A 21,607-nucleotide genomic window follows, 5' to 3' on the forward strand; every position below is an offset into this window, starting at 1 on the left:
AAAACGGATAACCGTCGTTTTTTGGATTGAATTGTAGTGGTTCGATCAACAAGTTGCATACTAGCAGGCGTAAAGGTTGAAATTTTGAAGAACGCGATTCAAAATCATGTTTTGGCGCCAAAATTCAAAATTTGATATCGCAATTAGACCGTCAGCATCTCTGCCATTCTGAAATGGGTCATTGCGAGCAGCGCGAGGGCTGTCACTAACTAATATCCGGGACTGAGATAATCTGGATCAGCATAAACCAAGTCTGAAACAAACTATACTTTCCCATAATTTCGCTGCCGGCCAGTGGGTACTGGATTGCACCACACTAGCGTTGAGACATTCCCGCACACTGTGCAAGAGGTTTGTTGTGCTGGACGGCGACGACCTTGGAGTTCATCCCTTTCCATTCGGATCAAGGATCAAACCGCGCATGCTCGTCGCCACTACACCACAAAGCAGACGGAACAAAACCCGGACAAAAACACTCCTTCTTCGGTAAACCACAAGACGCGTCCATCCTAGTAGGCAGCATCACAACAAACCGCAGCCGCTACGAAAACACCTGTTTTGCAGAGTGAAGATTTCCCACGCCTACTGGCTGGAGGTCTGTGTGGTGTGGCAGCGTAACAATTTTCAGACCTCGCACTGACTACTAGATTGCGTCTAGTTGTTTTTGAAGATTGCAGGAGAAGGAATAGAACAAGGCATTGGTGTGATTTGCCCTTTTTGACGGTGGTTGCTTATCTTTGCTGAGCTGCCGATTGAACGAGAGATATCGATTATTTTTCTTTTCACTTCACCGGGTTTATTCCACTGGGTAAGCGAGAGCGTTCAAGTTCAGCATGAAAAATGTATCACATTTTAAAGCGAGTCCTTTTCTCTAGCTTTGACAATGTCATCCGGCTACAAACACTTGTACTCCTGTGTGACCTTCATCCTGTTCATGGTGGTGGTCAATTTCTACAAAAACAAAATCCACCAAGCCCGCGAACGGGAAGCCTCGGTACGGGCTAAGATGCGTGGCAGTCCACAAAAGCTGTCCTCGTATCAACTGCATCGCCGTGAGACCACGCTGGACGAAGAAGCGTCCATCATGTACCCGGGAGATTACTACGCCGACAAGATCGAAGCGGAATTCCAGCGCCGATTTTCCAACGCTGACTCACTGCTCGATCGAATGCTGAAAGAATTCCCAGCCAAGTGTCGTGACATGGAGGTGTTTTACCCTGCAAAACATTCAAAAGAGCACGAGCTCAAACGGTTCCACATCATGGAAGAGTTGCTATCCCCAAAGAAGGCCCGCCAACCCCCCATCGATCCAAACCTAGCCCAATCCAACTCTTCAATGTACGTATTTCTCTCCGTCCTCATCATCCTGATCATCGCCGCCGGCGTAGACATCGCCAAACACATCCGGGTCAACCCCCGTCGCCAAGAAAACATACGCCGCCTCTCCCTCCAAAACTACCAGGCCCTCATCCGCGAAAAGCAGAAGCAGTTCCGCATGATGAAGCAGCACTGCTCGCAACCCTCGATGAGCATCAACCGCTCGATCGACGAGACCAACTACCCGCCCCGTTCCGCGCCGCCACCAAGGAAGACCTGGACACCAAACCACCTCCGCCGCCCCTACTGCGCAGACAATCCGTCCCCATTGGACTGGTCCAGCCACCGTCAGCGGTGTCGGCCCTGGCCAGACCGAGCCTACCAGGCGGCGGCGGCAAACATCTGCTGCGACGTCCGTCGATGGATTCGTTCGGGCTGGCCGACCGGGGTGACGGTGACACGGTCAAACCGATGCACGCCAACGGATCGCCGACGGAGATGCGACGACGGGTGCGGATGCTGCATCGGCATTGAAGTGAATTTTGGATTTAGTGTTGAGCACAAGTGTGACGAAACATACTCAGTAGGCTATGCTCACTAGATTGTGTTATATTTGCATTAGAAATTAATCAGATTTTAGAGTTTAAAGAGTAGTGAGATTAATTTACAACGCAAATAATTGATCTCTTTGACTTAATTCTTTTTAAACATTGCCAAATTTTAGTGTTTAAATGCAACCAAACATACGAAAAATTTGTAAACGTAAATGTGATGGAAACAGCTTCAAAATGTACTTAACTGTTGAGCGATTCGATGGATATTTGTACACAACTAAAATAATATTAGATGTTTTAACAGCGGATCAAACAAAACTTTCTCAAACCCGTAATTAAATTTTTAAATGCAAAAAAAAAACAAATAATTGAACACATATTTTATTTTCTAATGTAGCTTTCACATAAACTTTTTGAGGTATAACAAAACTTTTTACATATCAGGGTATTATTCTAGTCAGATCCTAGTCTTAATAAGTCATATATTTTTAGGATGAAAATTTCATATATTGTGAGAATCTTACACCTTGTTCTGCGTGCACACAATCACCACGTCTTATGATCCGATCCTAGATATAACCAGTAACCGTCGTTGTATCAAGTACGTTTATTATAGATGTTCATTAAAAAAATCCGGTAAGATGCAAATGGAATTCGGATTACAATGGTGTTAACGGATTATAAACTGAGTACTTAAAATGTGGCCAATAAAGAAAATTCTTAAAAGTGAAACTTATGTTGGTTTTTAAAAGTTAAGTGAAGCAGTTTTTTTAGTAGTGGAAATCTAAATTGTGCGCAAAGTACTTTTCAGATTTTTATTAATTTTGCTTCGTGTTTCCACGAGCCAAAGCCTAGGCTAGGTTATTTTTTGTTAATTTCGGTTTTATTGTTCATTTTTTATTACTTTGCTCATTTTGTTTTTTTTTTTGTCATTTCGGTTATTTGGTCGATTTAGTTATTTTGATAATTTTGGTCAATGGTCAATTTGGTATTTTGGTCATTTAAGTTATTTGGTAATTTCAGTAATTTTGGTCAATTTGTTAATTTCAGTCATTATGGTTTTTTTTTGTCAATTTTCTTATTTTGCTTTATTTTGCTCATTTAGCCATTTTCAATTGTGGAGATTTTCCCTTGTCCCCTTAAAAAAGCTATTTTGCCGCCAACTTGGATTTTGAAATTCAAAATAACTATTGCTTAGTATGGTCATACTTAAGCTCGACAATCAAACATAAGACAACAAAAAAAACCTTTTTTTTTCGATTATCCATAGTGAAGTTTTTCCAAGTTTTCGGATAATCGAGTCTGGACTGCAAAAGGCAATGAACAAATATTTTTTTAACGAGTATTCATACTAAAACAGAAAAAAAAATCAAACTTATTTTCAACGGCCCAACAGGTTTTTTTTTGTATGAATTCGAGTCAAATGTCACAAATCGATGTCTTTGTGTTCTCTTGAACTAAGCTTGCTGGTTTTCCTATCTAGTTAGCATAAGAGCGCACAGAGGCATCGAAATGTAAGAAACGTTTCCTCATCCTCGAGATCCTTGCTGTCATCCGATAAAGTAAACTAATAGATTTGTTCTACACAATCATCACTTTACATGATAAGATTTTGAGTTTATTGAGACATTTTTTGTAAGTTTTTTTTAAATATATATTTTTTTATAGATGATGAATAACATGACAGTGCGTAGTACAAAAATATATCATATGTTGGTCAATTCCGGTGATGAAGTGAAAAAAAAGTTTTAATAATAATATATTCGAAAAAAAAAAAAAAAACACAAACCAAAAGCATAATCGAACTCCCCTCAATCCGGCACCTTCCACTGCAGCTTCTTGCCCGTTTCGTACAGCTGGGACAGCGCCATCGTAAACTCGTCCTTGGCGTTCAGCTTCAGGTAGTGTTTGTACAGCTGCAGCGCCGTGCGGGCATCCTCCACGGAGTCGTGCGTCTCGGACTGAATTTTAATGCCCAGAAACTGCCACGCCAGGAAGCGCAACGACACCATCCGGTGGTGGGGCAGATGGAACAGATGAACCGTGTCCACGATCTGCTCCGGCGGGACGATAATGTTGATGACGCGGAAGTCATTTTTCAGACCGTGACCCACGAAGATGACTCCGCTATCGACGAGGTAGCGCAGCTTTTGGTAGGAGTTCTTCAGCGTGGTGAGTCGTTTGTTGCTGAAGTTTGCGTCCAGATCGCCCGGTTTGATGCCGGAGAACTTGGTGAGATAGTCGACGACCTGTTCCTGGGTTGAGATGTAATCGTCCACGAAGGGAACTGCTTCGTCTTTACCTTGGCCACGGATGCACGTGATCCGGGCGACGCTCATGTGGCTTGGCTTTACGGTGGACATTTTCCCGTCGGAGCGAATTTCGCTTTCTTCCGGGTTTAGCGTGACGAATTCGGCGTCCATGGCCACCAGATCCCCTGCTTGGAAGATTTCGCCCGGTGTCAGTGGTTTGAAGTTTTTGTCCGCGATTTCATCGGTGTTCTGATCGGCAAAGAACAGGTCGTTCGTGAAGGAGTTGGATGGTTGAGGCTGTCCTTGTTTTCGTCTTCTTCATTTTTCAACGTCGTACTCGTGTAGAACAGCACGCAGGGCACCTTCCAGTCGAGCGTGAACCAAACCGCCTCCTGGACCGACACCGGTGAAATACTAAAATCGTTGAAGATGTACCAACTGCCGTCGGTGAAGTCCACTCCGGAGATTCCGGTGCTGGACTCTCCACCGCGGTTCTGCTTCAGATCGTGATAGCTCTTGGGCACGTGGATCAGCGCCACCAAGTTGCGCTGGGCGCCGTCGTTGATGTAGCAAACGGCCGCCGACAGGCTGTACCGCTTGGATTTCCGGAAGGGTTTGGCTGAAATATGGGATTTTTGATAAACGATTTTGATGATTAATCCACGATTAACGAATCAAACTCACCCTCCTGTTCGGACTCGTTATCGTCGCTGTAGCTGACACTGCTCGAAGCGCCTTTCAGAGAACCAACCTCTAAATTGTCCTGTTCGTCTAGGGTCATCCGGAAGCTCAGTGGAAACCAGGACTTGGGCTGAACCTGACTTGCACTTGTGATTACGATCGGGGACGATTTTCTGCAAGCAGATTGAAAGTCGTTAGAGAATGAAAGAGGATGAATTGAGGATCTTTTGTTCTTTCATTAACAATATTAATAACATAAACATCTTTTTTAATCCAACCATTCTTTCTTTATTCATCGAACATCCTAACTACACTCGTTGATAAACCAGTGAAACTGTCCGTCTTTCCTCGGGTTGATGTGACGGCGCCAGGTAAAGATCCAATTCTCGCTTGGATAGTCCGCCGAGTAGAGGTACTCGTTGTGGAACCTGTTCCGGATGCTGTACGCCCCGTCCTGAATCGGCTGAATGTCCCACGTGCCCTGGACGACCGGTCCGGAGTCCCAGATGAACACGTAACGGCGATCGTTGTCGTAGGTGTACGCCGACGAGGCAAACAGATCATGATTGGTCCGGAACATCTGAATCCGGTAACCTTCCCCGGCACGGACAATGTTCCACTCGGCAGTCGAATGAGCGCCCTTGAGCGTTACATGCTGACGACCGGTGTTGTAGTACGCCGCGGAGCCCAGATATAGGTCCTTGTGGGCACTCTTGATTTGGACACAGCCCGTTGGAACTTGTGCCGTTGTGACTTTGAACAGAACCAGCAGTAGAGCTGCTGCCAGACAGAAAATGCGAAGAGCCATCCTGAGCTATAGTCCAGACGCACTTGTTAATCTCAGAACAGTTGGCAGTGAACTGTGATTGCCTTTCTAAACGTTGCAGTATTTATAGTTGCACATGGAACTATTGATTGTAACTGATATCAGTTGAAACAATCTGTGAAATCCCGTACGTTCTACGATGGGAAAACCGCACCTTATCTCATCTTATTTTTACAACACTAAATAAACAATTATATTTATACAAAATATTATTAGAACAACTGCGTGTTAAAAAATGGCGTTTGTTGAATCGTTGAAAAAAAAAAAAAAAAAAAAAAACATTTCAAAAACTTTCAATATATCGGTAAATAGTGCTATTTGTGGAACGTGTGCAAATGGGGAAGGGGAGGTGGGGAGGCTTGATCCCTTTTTTGTTTGTGTCGCACATAAATCTAGATTTTGATTTATTTTGCACAACTTTTTACGAAAATGTGTGGAACTTAATATGAACATTTTTTTAAATTTATAAAAGTTCTACAGTAAGTTTGAGTAATTTTTTCAAACCTTTCTAGACTCTACTTTCCCTTTAAAAAGCAATTGAATCCAAATGGAAAAAAAAAATCATCAGCTGTGTACTGCCCCTGATCGCATAAATGCCCCATATGCATTTTCATCGTTTTTGAGTTATTGATGCAGTTTGGTTCAAAATCGTGTGCTCTTTCAAAAGAGCCTACAACATCTAGTACCGTAAACTGGGGTGACTTTGATAGCCCGGGGTGACATTGATAGAAATTTAATTTGGCCACTAATGTTGATACATCCAATGTAATTGTCACATTTTTGCATATATGTTCGATAATAAGCTATCCCTTAATGCTTACATACTCAAAATTCTCAATAATGTTTAGATATTAATTTGACGGGCATTAGAAAAACCTATCAAAGTCACCCCGGGCTATCAAAGTCACCCCAGTTTACGGTACTTTGATCTAGAAATCAGGAGGAAATCCAGTTTTTTCGCGAAAACTTTACACGTAGCCTTATGTGTTGGACAAACTTCAAATGCGTTTTCTCAGCTTGCTGTTTTTGCATATGGGACATTTATGCGAACATGGGCAGTGTAGGCACACGCCGGGAATTTGACTTACAAAATCGCTCTCCCAAATTTTTAGTTTCGTCATAGAACTTAGATTTTCTATACGAGTTGAAACGATCAAAGGCAAAATATACTTTTAGGCTCAATCAATAAACACAATGTTTTGGAAAATACCGAGTTTTCCAACATAGGAAGTTGTCACAACAGAAAACTATCCCGCGCAAGTATCGTAGATCAAAACATCAACCTAATTAATTGATGGCGGGAAATCCACAGAATGAAGGGATCTAATGCATCTACGACTGTGCAACGCTTGCTAGATTGATAAGGCTAAAAGTGAAAGTGCAGCTATAAATACGGTTGCGCTCCAGAACAGCGATCACAGTCCAGCTCAGCCATAGTTCAAGTAATACAGAGTTCCAACATGGTCTTCAAGCGCTCCGTTTCACTCATAGCAATGGCCACCCTGATGGTCCTGGCGATCATTCCGGACATCCGAGCGGCCGTTCCGACGGGTTGTGTCGAGATCGAAAGTGCCCACAAGAACCAGTATCTGGCCCTGGGTGGTCGCTATAACGAGAATCGGCGTCACGTCACCGTTTCCAACAACCGGCAACAGTGGAATATTGTCCGCGATGGAGACAACTACCGGATCCGGCCAAGCCGGACGGCCAACGAGTTTTACGCGGCAGGTTACACCTATGACAGCGATCGTCGCCACGTGTTTGTTTGGGAGCTAAGCCATCCCGTGATCCAGGGCGGTTGGGACATTCAGGAACTCGGCAATGGACGCTACCTGATCAGGAATACCCACGAGAATGAGTTCCTCTACTCGGCAGACTATCCCAACCGGGGATCGATCTTCACGTGGCGTGGAAATATCAACGCTCGGGACGACACTCAGTTCCACTGGAGATTGTCGTCGTGTTAGATGGACAAATTGTTGGTAAAATTAAATATTTGTAGAGTTTAGCTGAATTATGAACAATAAAAAAGTTTATTATACGAAAACAAATTTCATTTTTTTTATGTAGTATTTACTTTCATAATTTTCTATTTTATATTAATTAGTTTTTCAATACAACAAATGGGTATCAAAACCAAAAATCAAAAATCAGTATCTTGCCTGAGAAGAGAATTTCTGATCGATTTTATGCTTTTAGCAAAGTTGTAGGAGAGAACTTTTATTTTTTATCACAAATTAAAATTAGAAATAATCAAGAAGCATAATATAAAAAAAATATTGTTTTAAAAGGACTTACCAAGCATTTTGCATTAGAGCTAAAACATAAAATTTACAGTATAGTAGTATTTTTCAGGAAAATGTTTTTATCTATGCACCACGTAAATTATATTTTGACGGCTGAGAAAACTTGCTACAATTTTCGTATTAAGAATTTATTGATTATTGTGAAGTTTTCTACTCTTTTAATAAAAAAAAATCAAGCACATGAAAATGTCCAAAATAAGTGTTAATTTTCGAAATATTTTTTAAAGAATAGCGAACCAATAATTTTTGGGATATCGTTAAAAAAAGTAGTAGTCAAGCTTCGTAATATATATATTTTTTAAATAACATTGTATGTAAGTTACGGATGCCCGCCACCACCCTAGCCACCATGCCCGTAGTGACACACACACCTGCGCTGCCCACACGACCGATGCCACGACCGATGCCACGACCGCTGCCACAGCCGACACCAACACCTCTCTGGAGAGAGGCAACGATAGCCGGAAGAAGCTTAAACTTGCGCTCAATAAAGCAGTATTGAACTAGCAACCGAGTAGTTCACTTGACTCTAGAGAACGCTCCCCCCATAACTGGCGCAGTCGCAGTCGTCTCGGCGGATTACCGGGACATAGGGTAAGTACTATAGCTTAAGCTTAGTATTTTATGTTGTGTGAAGTTTAGTGATTTATGTTGTGTGGAGTTTAGTGATTTATGTTAAATGGAGCAAAATAATATCGCACAAGAAATGGATGAGGCCGCAGAAGCGTTAGCGCAGCAACAAGCCAGAATTCTAGAGCTTGAAGCACAGTTGGCCGCCGTGGGCCGAGTGGAAACAGCGTATAAAACGCTGAGAATTCCGCAAGGAATTAGGGAGTTGGTACCCTTCGACGGCACGAACCCCAATAAGTTAAATAGATTTATCGAAGCAGTGGATGAAGTAATCCCCTGCGTAGACGCCGTGGCAGGTACGAATAGCTACCGCATCTGGCTGCAGGCCATCCGCAGCAAAATAACTGGACCGGCCGACGATGTGTTGGAGTCCTCCTCAACACGCCTCGACTGGGATGAGATTAAAGAGAAGCTAATAGTGGAGTACTCCGATAAGAGGGACGAAGCATGCCTCATTAAAGACATGTTCGCCCTGAAACAGGAAGAAAAAACTGTGAAAGATTTTTACGGGGAGGTGCAAAGTACCATCGCCCTTCTCGTAAATGCAGCGAAATTGAATGAGGGCAACCCTTCGGTGCGGATTTCCAAAACCACACTATACCAGGGGTTAGGGCTCAAAGTGTTCCTCGGAGGCTTGCATGAGGAATTGGGGAAGCATGTCAGGTCACTTAAACCTACATGTCTCCCAGATGCGCTTGCACTATGCATCGAAGAAACTAATTATCAAAGCCACTTTGGCTCGAAACAACCAACCCTTTCAAATAACCGGCAAAACTGGCCGGTGCAACAATTTCCAATATTTCCAAATAATCAGCACAACTGGCCGATTCAAGCTCCGTATTCAAATTACCGGCAAAACTGGCCGATTCAAACTTCAGCATTTGCAAACAATCCACAGAATATGCCGACTTCACAACCTCGGACATCGTCCCATAACCGCCAAAACTGGTCGAATCAGCAACCTTCGAACGTCGCGAACCCTTTCCAACCAAATGCTCCGATTCAACAACTTCGGACATCGTCCAATAGCCGGCAAAACTGGTCAAATCAGCAGACGTCGAATTTCGCGAACCCTTCCTCGCAGAGTCAGAATCCGCAACGCCGAAACCCAAGCCATCGCGCAAATCAGCACTTTGGAGGGCAACAAAATTATTTGCTTTGCCAAGAGCAGAGCCCTGCAGAGGAGAGTAACTCCTGTGAAGCTAACCCTCAGCCGAACATGGCTGAGGAATTGCAGGGATTTGAAACTAATTACGATGAAGCCGCGGATTTTCCCTATCCCCCAGAAAATTACCAGATGGGATGATTGGAGATTCCGACAACAATTTTCTTCCGTACATTACCGTCGTTACGGAACTAGGAAAATTAAAGTTTTTGGTTGACACTGGGTCCAATAAAAACTATATTGACCCCAGTGTTCTAAATAGCAACTCGGTGTTACAACCAAAGCCAATTACAGTGAGGAATATTGACAAAACGCACAATATCGAGTCCTTTACGGAGCTCCAGATTTTGTCAAAAATACCTCCCATTAAATTTTTTGTTTTTAAATTTCATAATTATTTTGATGGGCTCATCGGATATGAAACACTTAAAAGCCTTAAAGCGAATATTATCACTGAAAGAAATATTCTAGAACTGCAAGGGCTGACCATCCCACTAAACCGAAAATACCCTGACTCGTTCGCAGTCAAGCTCAAACCGTATGAAGAAACTGTGTTGAGAATGCCCACAGTAGCGGACGAAGGGGAATTTCTGGTGGAGGAAGCCATACCGGTAACAAAAGATGCAATCGTGTTGCCTGGGTTATACCGAGCCTTCAATAACTTTTGTTATGTTCTACTTAAGAACATCCGCGATTTCCCAGTCCAAATTTGCCCTTCTCACCCGATTCCCAATTCAATCCACAACTTCGAAATATCAAATATCCCACCAGACATTTGCGAAACCAAAACCGGGCCAAAGGCCAAAACAATAAAACAATTAAAATTCGATCATTTAAATGACGAAGAAAAGGCTGCACTGATAGCTATTATCTCAAAATTCCATAAAATTTTCCATACCGAGGGTGACGACCTCACGTTTACAAACGTCATTAAACACAAAATCAATACAACGGATGAGATACCGACACATGCTAAAAATTATCGTTACCCCCATTGCCACAAAGAAGAGGTGCAGCGTCAAATTTCGCAAATGCTTACACAGGGCATTATTCGACCCAGCTCTTCACCTTGGTGCTCTCCGATTTGGATTGTTCCCAAGAAAATTGACTCCGAAGGCAAACAGAAATGGCGCTTAGTAGTCGATTATAGAAAGTTGAATGAAAAGACTATAGATGACAAATATCCGATGCCAAATATAAATGAAATTTTGGACAAGCTGGGCAAATGTCAATACTTTACCACTTTAGACTTGGCATCTGGGTTTCACCAAATTGAGGTCCACCCAGATGATGTGCAAAAAACGGCTTTTTCTGTTGAGTATGGACTTTATGAATATGTTAGAATGCCATTTGGGTTGAAAAATGCTCCGGCTACTCTACAACGCGTAATGAATAACATTCTTCGCAATTTAATTGGAAAGTGTTGCTTGGTGTATATGGACGATATAATTGTCTATTCAACATCTTTGCAAGAACACTTGGAGAATCTCACTAAAATATTCAGTATTTTGGAAAATGTCAATTTGAAGATCCAATTAGGAAAAAGTCAATTTATGAAAAAACAAGTTAACTTTTTAGGTCACCTTGTTACTGACGAAGGGGTTAAGCCAGACCCAGAGAAAATTAAGGTCATTCAAAACTGGCCCACTCCAAGAAATCCAAAAGAATTGAAAGGATTTCTAGGCCTTTTGGGCTATTATCGAAAATTTATAAGGGATTTCGCCAAAATTACAAAACCGCTAACAGCCCAACTTAGGAAGGGCGAAAAAATTAAACACACACCCATTTTCCTCAAAACAATAGACACCTGCAAACAACTAATTACTAGCTCAGACGTCCTGCAATACCCCGACTTTTCGAAAAATTTCATTCTCACAACAGATGCCAGTAATTTTGCTTTAGGCGCTGTCCTATCACAGGGTGCCATAGGCAAGGACAGACCTGTTGCATTCGCATCCAGAACGCTAACGAAATCAGAGGAAAAGTATTCGGCTATCGAGAAGGAACTCTTAGCTATCGACTGGGCCACGAAATACTTTCGCCCATATCTATTTGGTAGGAAGTTCACCTTGTATACCGATCACCAACCACTGACGTATGCACTGAATCTAAAGACACCCAACTCTAAGCTAGTCCAATGGATGCTAAGGTTACGCGAATATGACTTTGTACCTGTTTATAGACCAGGTCAACAAAATGTTGTAGCTGATGCGCTATCCAGAGTTTTGACGGAGGTTAACATAAACGAAGAGGAACCAGAAGAGAGAGATTCACAACCGGAAATTCAAAACAATGACTTGATTGAGATAACCGAGTCGCCTGTCAATACCTTCAATAACCAAATCATTTTGAAGATGCATGACACTAGTTCGGAAGCCTTCGAAGAAGTATTTCCTAGGGTATATAGGAAAACAATTTCAAAGTCTGGCTTCGATTCCAGATCATTGAAAAAGATCTTCTATGATAACATGGTACATACAAAAGTTAATTGCATCTACTGTCCGGAAGAGCTAATCCCGGCTATTCAAGAGGTTTATAGGCAGTACTTCAGCCAACTCAACCCGTTTAGAATAAAAATATCCCTGAAATTTTTGATCGATTTAAAAACAGACGAAGAACAGAACGCTATCGTAGAAGAAACTCACGAAACCGCACATAGGGAATTTTGGAAAACAAAGCAGAAATTTTCAGAAGATTTTATTTCCCAAATCTGAAACAAAAGATAAAGAAATATGTTAACCTTTGCGAAACCTGTAATAAACAAAAGTACGAAAGAAAACCATATAAAATCCGTTTAGGTGAAACACCTATACCTAAGAAACCGTTAGAAATCATACACGTTGACATTTTCATAATTCAACCTAATCTATTTTATCAGTTGTTGATAAATTTTCTAGATTTGGTACTTTGATTCCAATAAAATCTAGGTCAATTCCTCATGTAAGAAAGGCGTTTATCAAATATTTTTCACTATATGGAAATCCTGCGTTAATCGTGTCGGACAACGAACCAGCAATAAAATCGATTGAAGTAAGAGGACTACTAGCAGACCTAGGAATTCAGCAATATTTTACACCTTCCAATCATAGTCAGGTTAATGGAATCGTAGAAAGATTTCATTCCACTTTGTTGGAAATCTTTCGTACAAATAAGCATAAATTTGAAGATTTATCGCTTAAAGAAAAAATATTGATATCTTGCACACTATACAACAACACTATTCATACAAGCACCTCTCTAAAACCACGGGAAATATTTTACGGAATAATAGACGGTTCTGAAAGACCCCTCAATATGGATGAAATTATTGAGTATAGAAACAAACTATACGACGGGGTCACGGAAAAAATTTCAAAAATACAAAAACAACAACATGACTACCACAATGCAAAAAGAGAAAATGAACCTTCTCTCGACATTGGAGGGTTGTGTTTAATACAACTCAAGGAATAAAATCGAAGTCCAGAAATAGATTTGAACCCGTCGTCGTAATAGATAACAATAATCAGACTTACGTGGACGAAAAAAATCGGACGCTCCACAAACAGAAGCTCCGGCGATTGAAAAAATAACCCAGTCCTTAACGTTTCTAACCTATTCTTTATTTTTTAGGGCGTGAATAACAACCGTTACCATTAGAGGAAGACTCTGGATCCTGTTAAACTCCTTCCTTAAGAGCATACCGAATGATTAGGTTGCATGAAAATTTACTTTTCTTTTGTATTCGCGATTTCAAATGCCTCCCGAAAATAACAGTAATTCAGCAGTAAATCCTATGTAAATTTACGGCGTAACTTTCAATTACACACTTTTTGTAATTCCAAATTACATCTCATAGGAAAAAGGATTGTAATTCGTAATTACTGCCATGTAAAGTTACACTAGAAAACATGTAATATTATTTTCATGAAGGAAAATTCCGCTTATCCGTAATTTTACATGCAATCTCATTCACACTTTTTCCCGTAGCCGGGAGAAGAAAAAAATAACATTTCCCAGCACTAAAACTTATTCCTTTTTAGATGAAGATTCCACTCATTCTATTCTGGGCCTGGGTCATCCAAGCGGACATGCAGCTTTACGACTTGAACACCAACCCCGGCGTTGTAATGTTGCGATCAGGAAGAAGATATATCAAAGAAGGTAACATTCGAATTTACCATAAAATTGACCTCCAGGCATACGGACCACTGATTGTTCGGTGTAGAACCGCTATCAACAGCCTAAAAACAGCTAGGAATTATAAAGAGGTTATAGATTTACTAAGCCATAGGGTCGAAAAAATCATGAACATGTACCGAGATCTTTACCCTAAAGAGGTAGTAAGAAGAAAAAGAGCTCTAGATTTTCTAGGAACTGGGATTAAGTTCATAACGGGTAACATGGACTCCGATGATAGGGCCCAGATCAAGAGCGACATAGATACAATATTGAATAAGGAAGAAGACCTCGTTAAACAAAATAATAAACAGATAGTTATAAATAAACAGTTAGAAACAAGAGTAAACAAAATGATTAGGATTATTAATGATCAGCAGAACAATGCCATACTACAACTGAACGATTTCAACATCTTAAAACAGACAATTATTGCAACCGATCACCTTAACCAAATCGAGGGCCATCTAGATAGTATAGCTGAAACAATCCATCTGGCAAAATTCAACATCATCTCGAAATCGTTTTTAGAACCAGAAGAAATAGGACTAGTTCAAAAAACCCTGATTGAGCAAGATGTTGCTCTTCATAATGTTAATCAAATCTACGATTTTTTAGAGATCAAGGTAGCATACTTGCAATCGAATCTATTTTTTGTTATATTGGTCCCGCGGTTAAAACAAGGAACGTTCAAAAGTTATTTGTTAGCAGCCATCCCAAAGAATGGGAAGATCATTCAACTCCCGGCACCCGACGCTTTGGTCGGCGGAAACCAAACGTATTTCATCAGGCAGCACTGTGCGGGTGGTGACTCTATTGTGGTATGCAATGAAGAGGATCTTATTGACGTTAGTGGCGACAACTGCTTCGACCCAATATTTCGAGGCTCAACAGGTGACTGCGTGTTCACCAACTATTCAAGCACAAGTAGAGTAAGGAGGCTAACGGACAATCACATTCTTCTAAACAGCGGAAACAAGACAAAGCTGTCATCAACGTGCGGCCTCCCAGATCGTAATCTGAGCGGTAACGTTCTGATTTTTTTCGAAAACTGCACTGTCCAGATTAACGACGAAATTTTCAAAGACGTCTTGTTTAACACGAGGGAGAAAATCGACATAATCCCCCTAAACGGACAAATTATTAACGAAGGTCGCTTCAATGCAAGCCTATCTCTGCAAAACGTACACGAGCTGCACCTAGCTCATAGAGAATGGCTAGAGAGCATTGAGAGGAAGGCCACCGCGACGGATTCCAGAAACATAGGAATATTTTTCGTCTTTTCCTGCCTTTTCTCGGCGATGTTTGTAGCCAAGGTTTGTGCGAGACGCACAAAACTGAAGGACGGAGGAGTTACGGATGCCCGCCACCACCCTAGCCACCATGCCCGTAGTGACACACACACCTGCGCTGCCCACACGACCGATGCCACGACCGATGCCACGACCGCTGCCACAGCCGACACCAACACCTCTCTGGAGAGAGGCAACGATAGCCGGAAGAAGCTTAAACTTGCGCTCAATAAAGCAGTATTGAACTAGCAACCGAGTAGTTCACTTGACTCTAGAGAACGCTCCCCCCATAACTTGTATACACCCAGAAATATGTAGCCCATCACTATAGGAAACAAACACGACCGAAATGTCCACTACTTTTCGTCGGTCTGAAAGCCGAGCTGGCTAAGACGCCAGTCCTCTCTGTGTTTGAATCCCGTCGGTTGCAACTTTTTTTTTTGAGTATAGAAATGTACATGTAGTGTGTAGTATTTTTATGTTTTCTCACAAAGGTGATGTGCGTGCGATTTTACTATTGTTTTTTTTGCTGTTCAGCAACCAGTTCTTCGACTAACAAAGTCATTAAACAAAATTTGAGGAAATTATGAAATATAAAATAAGCGGATGTTCCTGTTCTTCATAAATTTATTTACTGAAAAATCGCATATTTTGAAATTAGTTTCCTTAAATGTTATTTACTCGCAAATGGTGTAGTTTATCGAATGTAAAGTAATTTTCGAGTATTATTGTTATTATTGGCTTCATTAAAGCTACCGATTGTTAATTCAAGTTTACATAAAAAAAAAGTTTGATTTTATTTTATTCAAAAATATTTATTTTGGAAATTTAACTTTTTGTGATAAAAATCAAAATAAAAACATAAGAAAACTATTTTATGTATTTTCTGAAAATTGCTGACCTACATTTTTTCTAAAAACACCAAATCGATCAGTAAATCATTATCAAGATACTGTTTTTCGAACATACACATACTTATTTTGTAGCAAAGTTTTATGGAAAAACAAATTAAGCAAAATTAACTTGCTTTTTAGAACAAAAAAAAACTTCGAAAAAAATGCGAAATTCCAGAGGAATACTCAATGGACAATCAAGGCACAGTGGTCCGAAACCGAAATCTAGCGTGACAATATTGGTGGCGGCCACACGTTAAGATTTAGAGCTTTGGTGTCTTCGGGACAAATTATCAGGGTCAATAGGGGCATCTTTTGGTATGGTGAACATTAGGGTGGTCAAAATTTTAGGGTGGTTCAGAATTTTTTTTTTGAGGGATGCCGAGATAGCGCTTCGGTGTCTTCAGAAAAGTTGTAGGGAACACCATTCTGAGCAACTTTGATGAAGAGCACAAAGCTCTATCTTCAAACAGGAAGTTTCTAGAGCCATTTTTGTATTTAAGGTTGAGGTGGTAATGAAAAATCGAGTTTTTTTTTTTAATTTATCAACTCAAGCTTATGTCGTAGCGAGATGGTGTCTTCTAGACATTTGTAGAGCTTATCAAAACACACATTTATCTTCCAAAAGAGCAAAAATCGTTATAGCCAAAATACGACGAAAAAGACGCCATTTTGAAATGTGAATAACTTGAAAAGATGGTGGAGTTTGACCTCGCTCTTAGAAGCATCTGAAAGTACACATCCTAGAGTACATTTGCTGAAAATATCTCGGAGGTCTTTTTTGTGTAACTCATTTAATTTCAATTTTGAAAATAAGAATTTTTCAATCGTTTTGCCTTACTCACTGAGGTAAGGCTATAATCCTGCTCTAAAATTGAACTTTTTATTTAAAGCTCGAAAACCCAACTTGATGTTTACATATTGACTCAGAATCGAAAACTGAACAAATGTCTGTGTGTATGTGTGTGTGTATGTGACCAACAATGTCACTCAGTTTTTTGCCCATAACTTTTGATAGAATTAACCAAAGTTCGTTTTTCAAGAATAAAAATGTTCATTTTGTCAAGCTTTACAATTGTCTAGAAGGGCTAAAAAATGTACAAAATGATCTAGTGGTTGTAAAAGTAGAAACAAGTTTTAGCTGAAATATTTCAGAAATAAATATTATTATTTCAATTCATTGCAATGATGAAAATACCCACATAAAAAATAAACTGATTTTTTTTTCTTACAATAAAATTTTTTATTGTTCATAATTTAACTAAACTCTAAAAATATTTAATTCTACCAACAATTTGTCCATCTAACACGACGACAATCTCCAGTGGAACTGGGTGTCGTCTCGAGCGTTGATATTTCCACGCCATGTGAAGATCGATCCCCGGTTGGGATAGTCTGCCGAGTAGAGGAACTCATTCTCGTGGGTATTTCTGATCAGGTAGCGTCCATTGCCGAGTTCCTGAATGTCCCAACCGCCCTGGATCACGGGATGGCTTAGCTCCCAAACAAACACGTGGCGACGATCGCTGTCATAGGTGTAACCTGCCGCGTACAACTCGTTGGCCGTCCGGCTTGGCCGGATCCGGTAGTTGTCTCCGTCGCGGACAATGTTCCACTGTTGCCGGTTGTTGGACACGGTGACGTGACGCCGGTTCTCGTTGTAACGGCCTCCCAGGGCCAGATACTGGTTCTTATGGGCACTTTCGATCTCTACACAACCCGTTGGAATGGCCGCTCGGATGTCCGGGATGACCGCCAGGACCAGCAGGGTGACCACTGCCAGGAGTGGAACGGAGCGCTTGAAGACCATGTTGGAACTCTGTATTACTTGAACTATGGCTGAGCTGAACTGTGATCGCTGGTCTGGAGCGCAACCGTATTTATAGCTGCACTTTCACTTTTAGCCTTATCAATTTAGAAAGCGTTGCACAGTCGTAGATGCAGTAGATCCCTTCATTCTGTGGATTTCCCGCCATCAAATAATTAGACCGGTGTTTTGATCTACGATTCTCACGCGGGATAGCTTTCTGTTGTGACAACTTCCCAGATTGAAAAACTCGGTATTTTCCAAGCTTCTTATTTTTACAATGCAATCGAATGTAGGTAATGAAAGGTGATTGACTTTTAACGCATTTAAAAATCTAAACAAATTTTCTTAAAGATAAATTAAAAAAAAAATATATCACTCACCTCGGATGTGAAAAGTGGCAATCCACGCGGGAGCAGTTCATCCCGTAGCGGCACATCTTGCCGTTTCCGTTGCGCGTATCGCCTCCCTCCGTGGCCGCCGTCGACGCTCCCGTACCCGCACCACCCGCGCAAGCACCCGTGATCTGCGCCGACGATCGCACCATCTGGCGCTTCAAGTACTCGAGCTCCTTGTCCGTCTCGAGGCCACAGTTGATGGAGAGTATTTCCGGCAGGTCGGCCACGCGACTCTTCTGGTTTGTGGGGGTGAATTTGTTGCATTTTTCGCACCACGCCGGCGTTGTTTTCTCCACGGTTAGGGAGTTTTTCAGGATCGAAGCGAACGTGCCCTCGATGTGGCGCTGTGGCGCGGAACCGGTGCCGGAGCCGGTGGGGTAGAGCATGTTGCACACGAGCAGGATGTTCTTTTTGACGCGCTCGACGTTGCACTTGAGACAGCGTTGGATCGTTTTTTGTTGCGTTCCGAAGAGACGGCTGATTTCGGTATCGGTTTCCTTGTTTTGGGCGGTTCCTCCTCCTACTCCGGGCGAGGGTACCGGATCGGGTGATTCGGGGGTTGTCGTCGCCGGGTCGGAATCGTTGCTGGCTTCGAGGAATTGGAACTTTTCGTTTTGTGAGTTGTACTGTTGGACTTCGCTGTCGAGCATTTCTTGGCAGTCTTGCGGGATTCCCGTCGTGGCCTCGTTTTTCTTGATTGCTTCCAGCAGTTCGTAGTGCATTTGGTGGAGAATGAATCGGTTCCAGTTTTGAATCAAGCTGCATAGATTTAGGCTAGCGTTGTTGCTCCGATCAGAGGAAAGGATTAATCCGAGTGCGGCCGCCTCCGGTACGGTACGGAACGAACGCAGGAAATTGCTGGCCTGGCATGGTTGATTGGAGAAGCCAAGATCGAGCATGTGAAATAGGAAGCCCAGCTCACAAGCGAGGCAAAATTCCTTCGAGCAGCAGTGCGACAGGATGGCCTTCCGCAGCGGAACGATAAAGTACAGGGACTGCAGCATGGCGTTGCAGTAGGCGTTCGGGAGGTTGGCCTCCAAGCCGACAAATCCTGTCTGGTTGTAAGATTCAAAATCAAATTCCTCAAAGCCGAGTTTGCTGTACTTGACCTCGACCTTGCGGTACCGACGAGGAACCAGCTTCATTCCCTGTTCCGTGGTGCCCTTTTGCGAGCTGCTAACCGGAGTTGCGTTCGTGTTTGAGGCAGAGCTCTTGTCCATCATGTACGGGATCTGATTGCGCAGTGATGTCTTCGGGTTTGGAGCGTATCCGATTGGTCCTTGCATCTTCATCGTGGAGTTGATTTCCGACGGGATGGCTTTCGGTTTGAGATACTCGTAACTGTTCAGGAATTCGGGCCAATCGCTTAGCCAACGTGTTCCGGTGGTCAGATGTGGAAGCAGTATCGAGGATAGTGGGAAGTTCTTATCGGTGATGGACACCATTGGCAGCGGTTCAACTGTGTCGGCGAATTCAGTTTCTCTTGAAAACGGGTTGAATTGCAGCGCTGGTGTGTTTATTTTGACGGCAGCTACCAAGTTGATGTGACCGGATTGGTCTCCGAATGCCATCGCTTGGCTGGACGAACTGATGTCAAAGGTCAGACATTGGCTGCCACTGGTATTAATCTGGAACATGCAAACTCTGGGCTCGCTTAGTTCCACAGTGTCTACCAGTTGCAGCTGACCCAACGGAGAAACGACGGCTAGCCGATCAGTGTGCGACGGCAAGAATCGCATCAGCTGAGGTTCCACCAGGCATTGGATTGGCGAAACCAGCCGCAACATCCGCATATCGTAAACCATCAGAAATCGGTCGATTGCCAAATTTCCCTGCCGTCCACTAAATCCACACGAGATCAGATAATTCCCCTGAACGTCAAAGTCGGACAGACTTCCCGAGTGGGTCAGCAGCTCATGTTCCGCAGACAAACTATTCGGATCACGAAGCGTGATCTTCCCGAAAGGATCTCCATCGCACAGATAACGCGAGTGCAGTCGCAAAATTGCACACCCATTCTGTCCGGCCGGAACGGAACCTACCTCACTGTACGTGGCCACGTCGAAATCGATCAACTCGCTCTGATGACCCCCGAGAAGCATTCTGTTCCTATTCGGCTGATGTTCAATCATACACACCATATCGACCGCCTTCTCCGACCGATAGGTAAACTTCGGAATGCCACGTCGAATCTGATGTCTCAGCGTGGTGCTGGTCAACGCCAAAATCCCAGAATCAATCGTAAATATCTGCCGAACCATTTCATTTGAGTGCACCTGGAACGAAGTGTACTTTTGCATCGTTCCACCGCAGTACGACGTTACGTGGCCACCCTGGTTCCCCATCCACACGAGCTCCTCGCGCGAATCAAACGCCATCGCGGACACCCCGAATCGATCCCCACCGTCCGCCAGTATCATCCCATGTTCCATCAGCTCCGGCTCCCCAAACCCAATGTTGAACGTGCCGTAATCAATCTCCGGATTGTCGTACACTAAAAAATCAGACAAAAAAAAGGTAAGTAACCCAAACAAGAAAAAAAAGTGAAATCCGCCGACGAAACCTACTTGTCAGCGTGATAATGTCCTCGGCCCGGTTCCCCGGATCGCCGCTCATGTAAACGTAATCCATTTCGACCGCGTCGTGCTGCTCGGGACCTGCTCAGCCGGAAATCATCCGGAATACGACGCACTTTCCACGGAAAAATCAACAATTTTCACTTGCGAAACAAAAAAACAACAAAGTGCGACGAAAAACTCTCTTCTTTTTGCTTATTTTTATGCAGTTTGACAGCTTGCGGGACCGTTATAGCGTTTTTCGCTCTGGGAGAGAGCGGAGAGAGCACACAAACAACGGTACCGTTTGAGCGAGCGTAAACAAAACAAACGATCAGCTGATTGGTGATTGGGGAGAGGGATGCAGTTTTGCACAGCCGGCTTTGGGGTGGGAGATTGTTTGTCTTGGAGAGGGGGAGGGATGGAGGGGGAGAATTGAGAGCATAGAATCAAATGACATTTTTAAGGATTGATTTACCGTTATTTTTGAAGGATTCTGTTGCAATGCTTTTTTTATGAAATTGTTTAAACCTCCTCCGTGTACGCACGAGTGCAAGCAGCAGTCAAGTGCTCAGTGCTCCATCGTTTTTTTCGAAAATTTTCGCCGTAATTTACCGTGATTAGTCGCGAGTTTGCTCCAATAGCATGCCAAGGGCCGGCCGTGGCCGTGGCAGTTCGAGTGCGGCCTCGAAAAACCCGCGAAGTTCGTCTACCGGCCGTGTGCAAAAAGGTAAACAAACCAACGCCGCGTCGACCGCCATCGCGCCGGGGAG

At 42.8% G+C, this 21,607-nt stretch overlaps 3 protein-coding genes across 3 annotated transcripts; 2 read left to right on the forward strand and 1 right to left on the reverse strand.

The window, feature by feature from the left end:
- Positions 1-78: 78 nt before the first annotated feature.
- On the forward strand, positions 79-2,603 carry LOC6037229. The gene is made up of 2 exons (XM_001847107.2): positions 79-808; positions 876-2,603. The coding sequence occupies exon 2, from the start codon at positions 884-886 to the stop codon at positions 1,916-1,918; it is 1,035 nt and encodes a 344-aa protein (XP_001847159.2). The 5' UTR covers positions 79-808; positions 876-883; the 3' UTR covers positions 1,919-2,603.
- Positions 2,604-3,446: 843 nt separating this feature from the next.
- On the reverse strand, positions 3,447-21,052 carry LOC6037230 (PAN2-PAN3 deadenylation complex catalytic subunit PAN2). The gene is given in 5 exon segments (XM_001847109.2): positions 3,447-4,362; positions 4,365-4,742; positions 4,808-4,977; positions 18,265-20,773; positions 20,847-21,052. Coding segments are annotated over 5 exon segments (3,801 nt in total). The 5' UTR covers positions 20,911-21,052; the 3' UTR covers positions 3,447-3,682.
- Positions 8,261-15,433, forward strand: LOC119766517. Its single transcript, XM_038251112.1, has 2 exons — positions 8,261-8,530; positions 13,754-15,433. The coding sequence occupies exon 2, from the start codon at positions 13,754-13,756 to the stop codon at positions 15,428-15,430; it is 1,677 nt and encodes a 558-aa protein (XP_038107040.1). The 5' UTR covers positions 8,261-8,530; the 3' UTR covers positions 15,431-15,433.
- Positions 21,053-21,607: the final 555 nt, after the last annotated feature.

The sequence above is a fragment of the Culex quinquefasciatus genome, chromosome 2 (genome assembly GCF_015732765.1).
Source record: "Culex quinquefasciatus strain JHB chromosome 2, VPISU_Cqui_1.0_pri_paternal, whole genome shotgun sequence".
Classification (NCBI taxonomy): Eukaryota; Metazoa; Arthropoda; class Insecta; order Diptera; family Culicidae; genus Culex; species Culex quinquefasciatus.

Bases quoted from the DNA above. Each gene is read 5' to 3' on its own strand.
- LOC119766517 (XM_038251112.1), top strand. From the start codon at position 13,754: ATGAAGATTCCACTCATTCTATTCTGGGCCTGGGTCATCCAAGCGGAC.
- LOC6037229 (XM_001847107.2), top strand. From the start codon at position 884: ATGTCATCCGGCTACAAACACTTGTACTCCTGTGTGACCTTCATCCTG.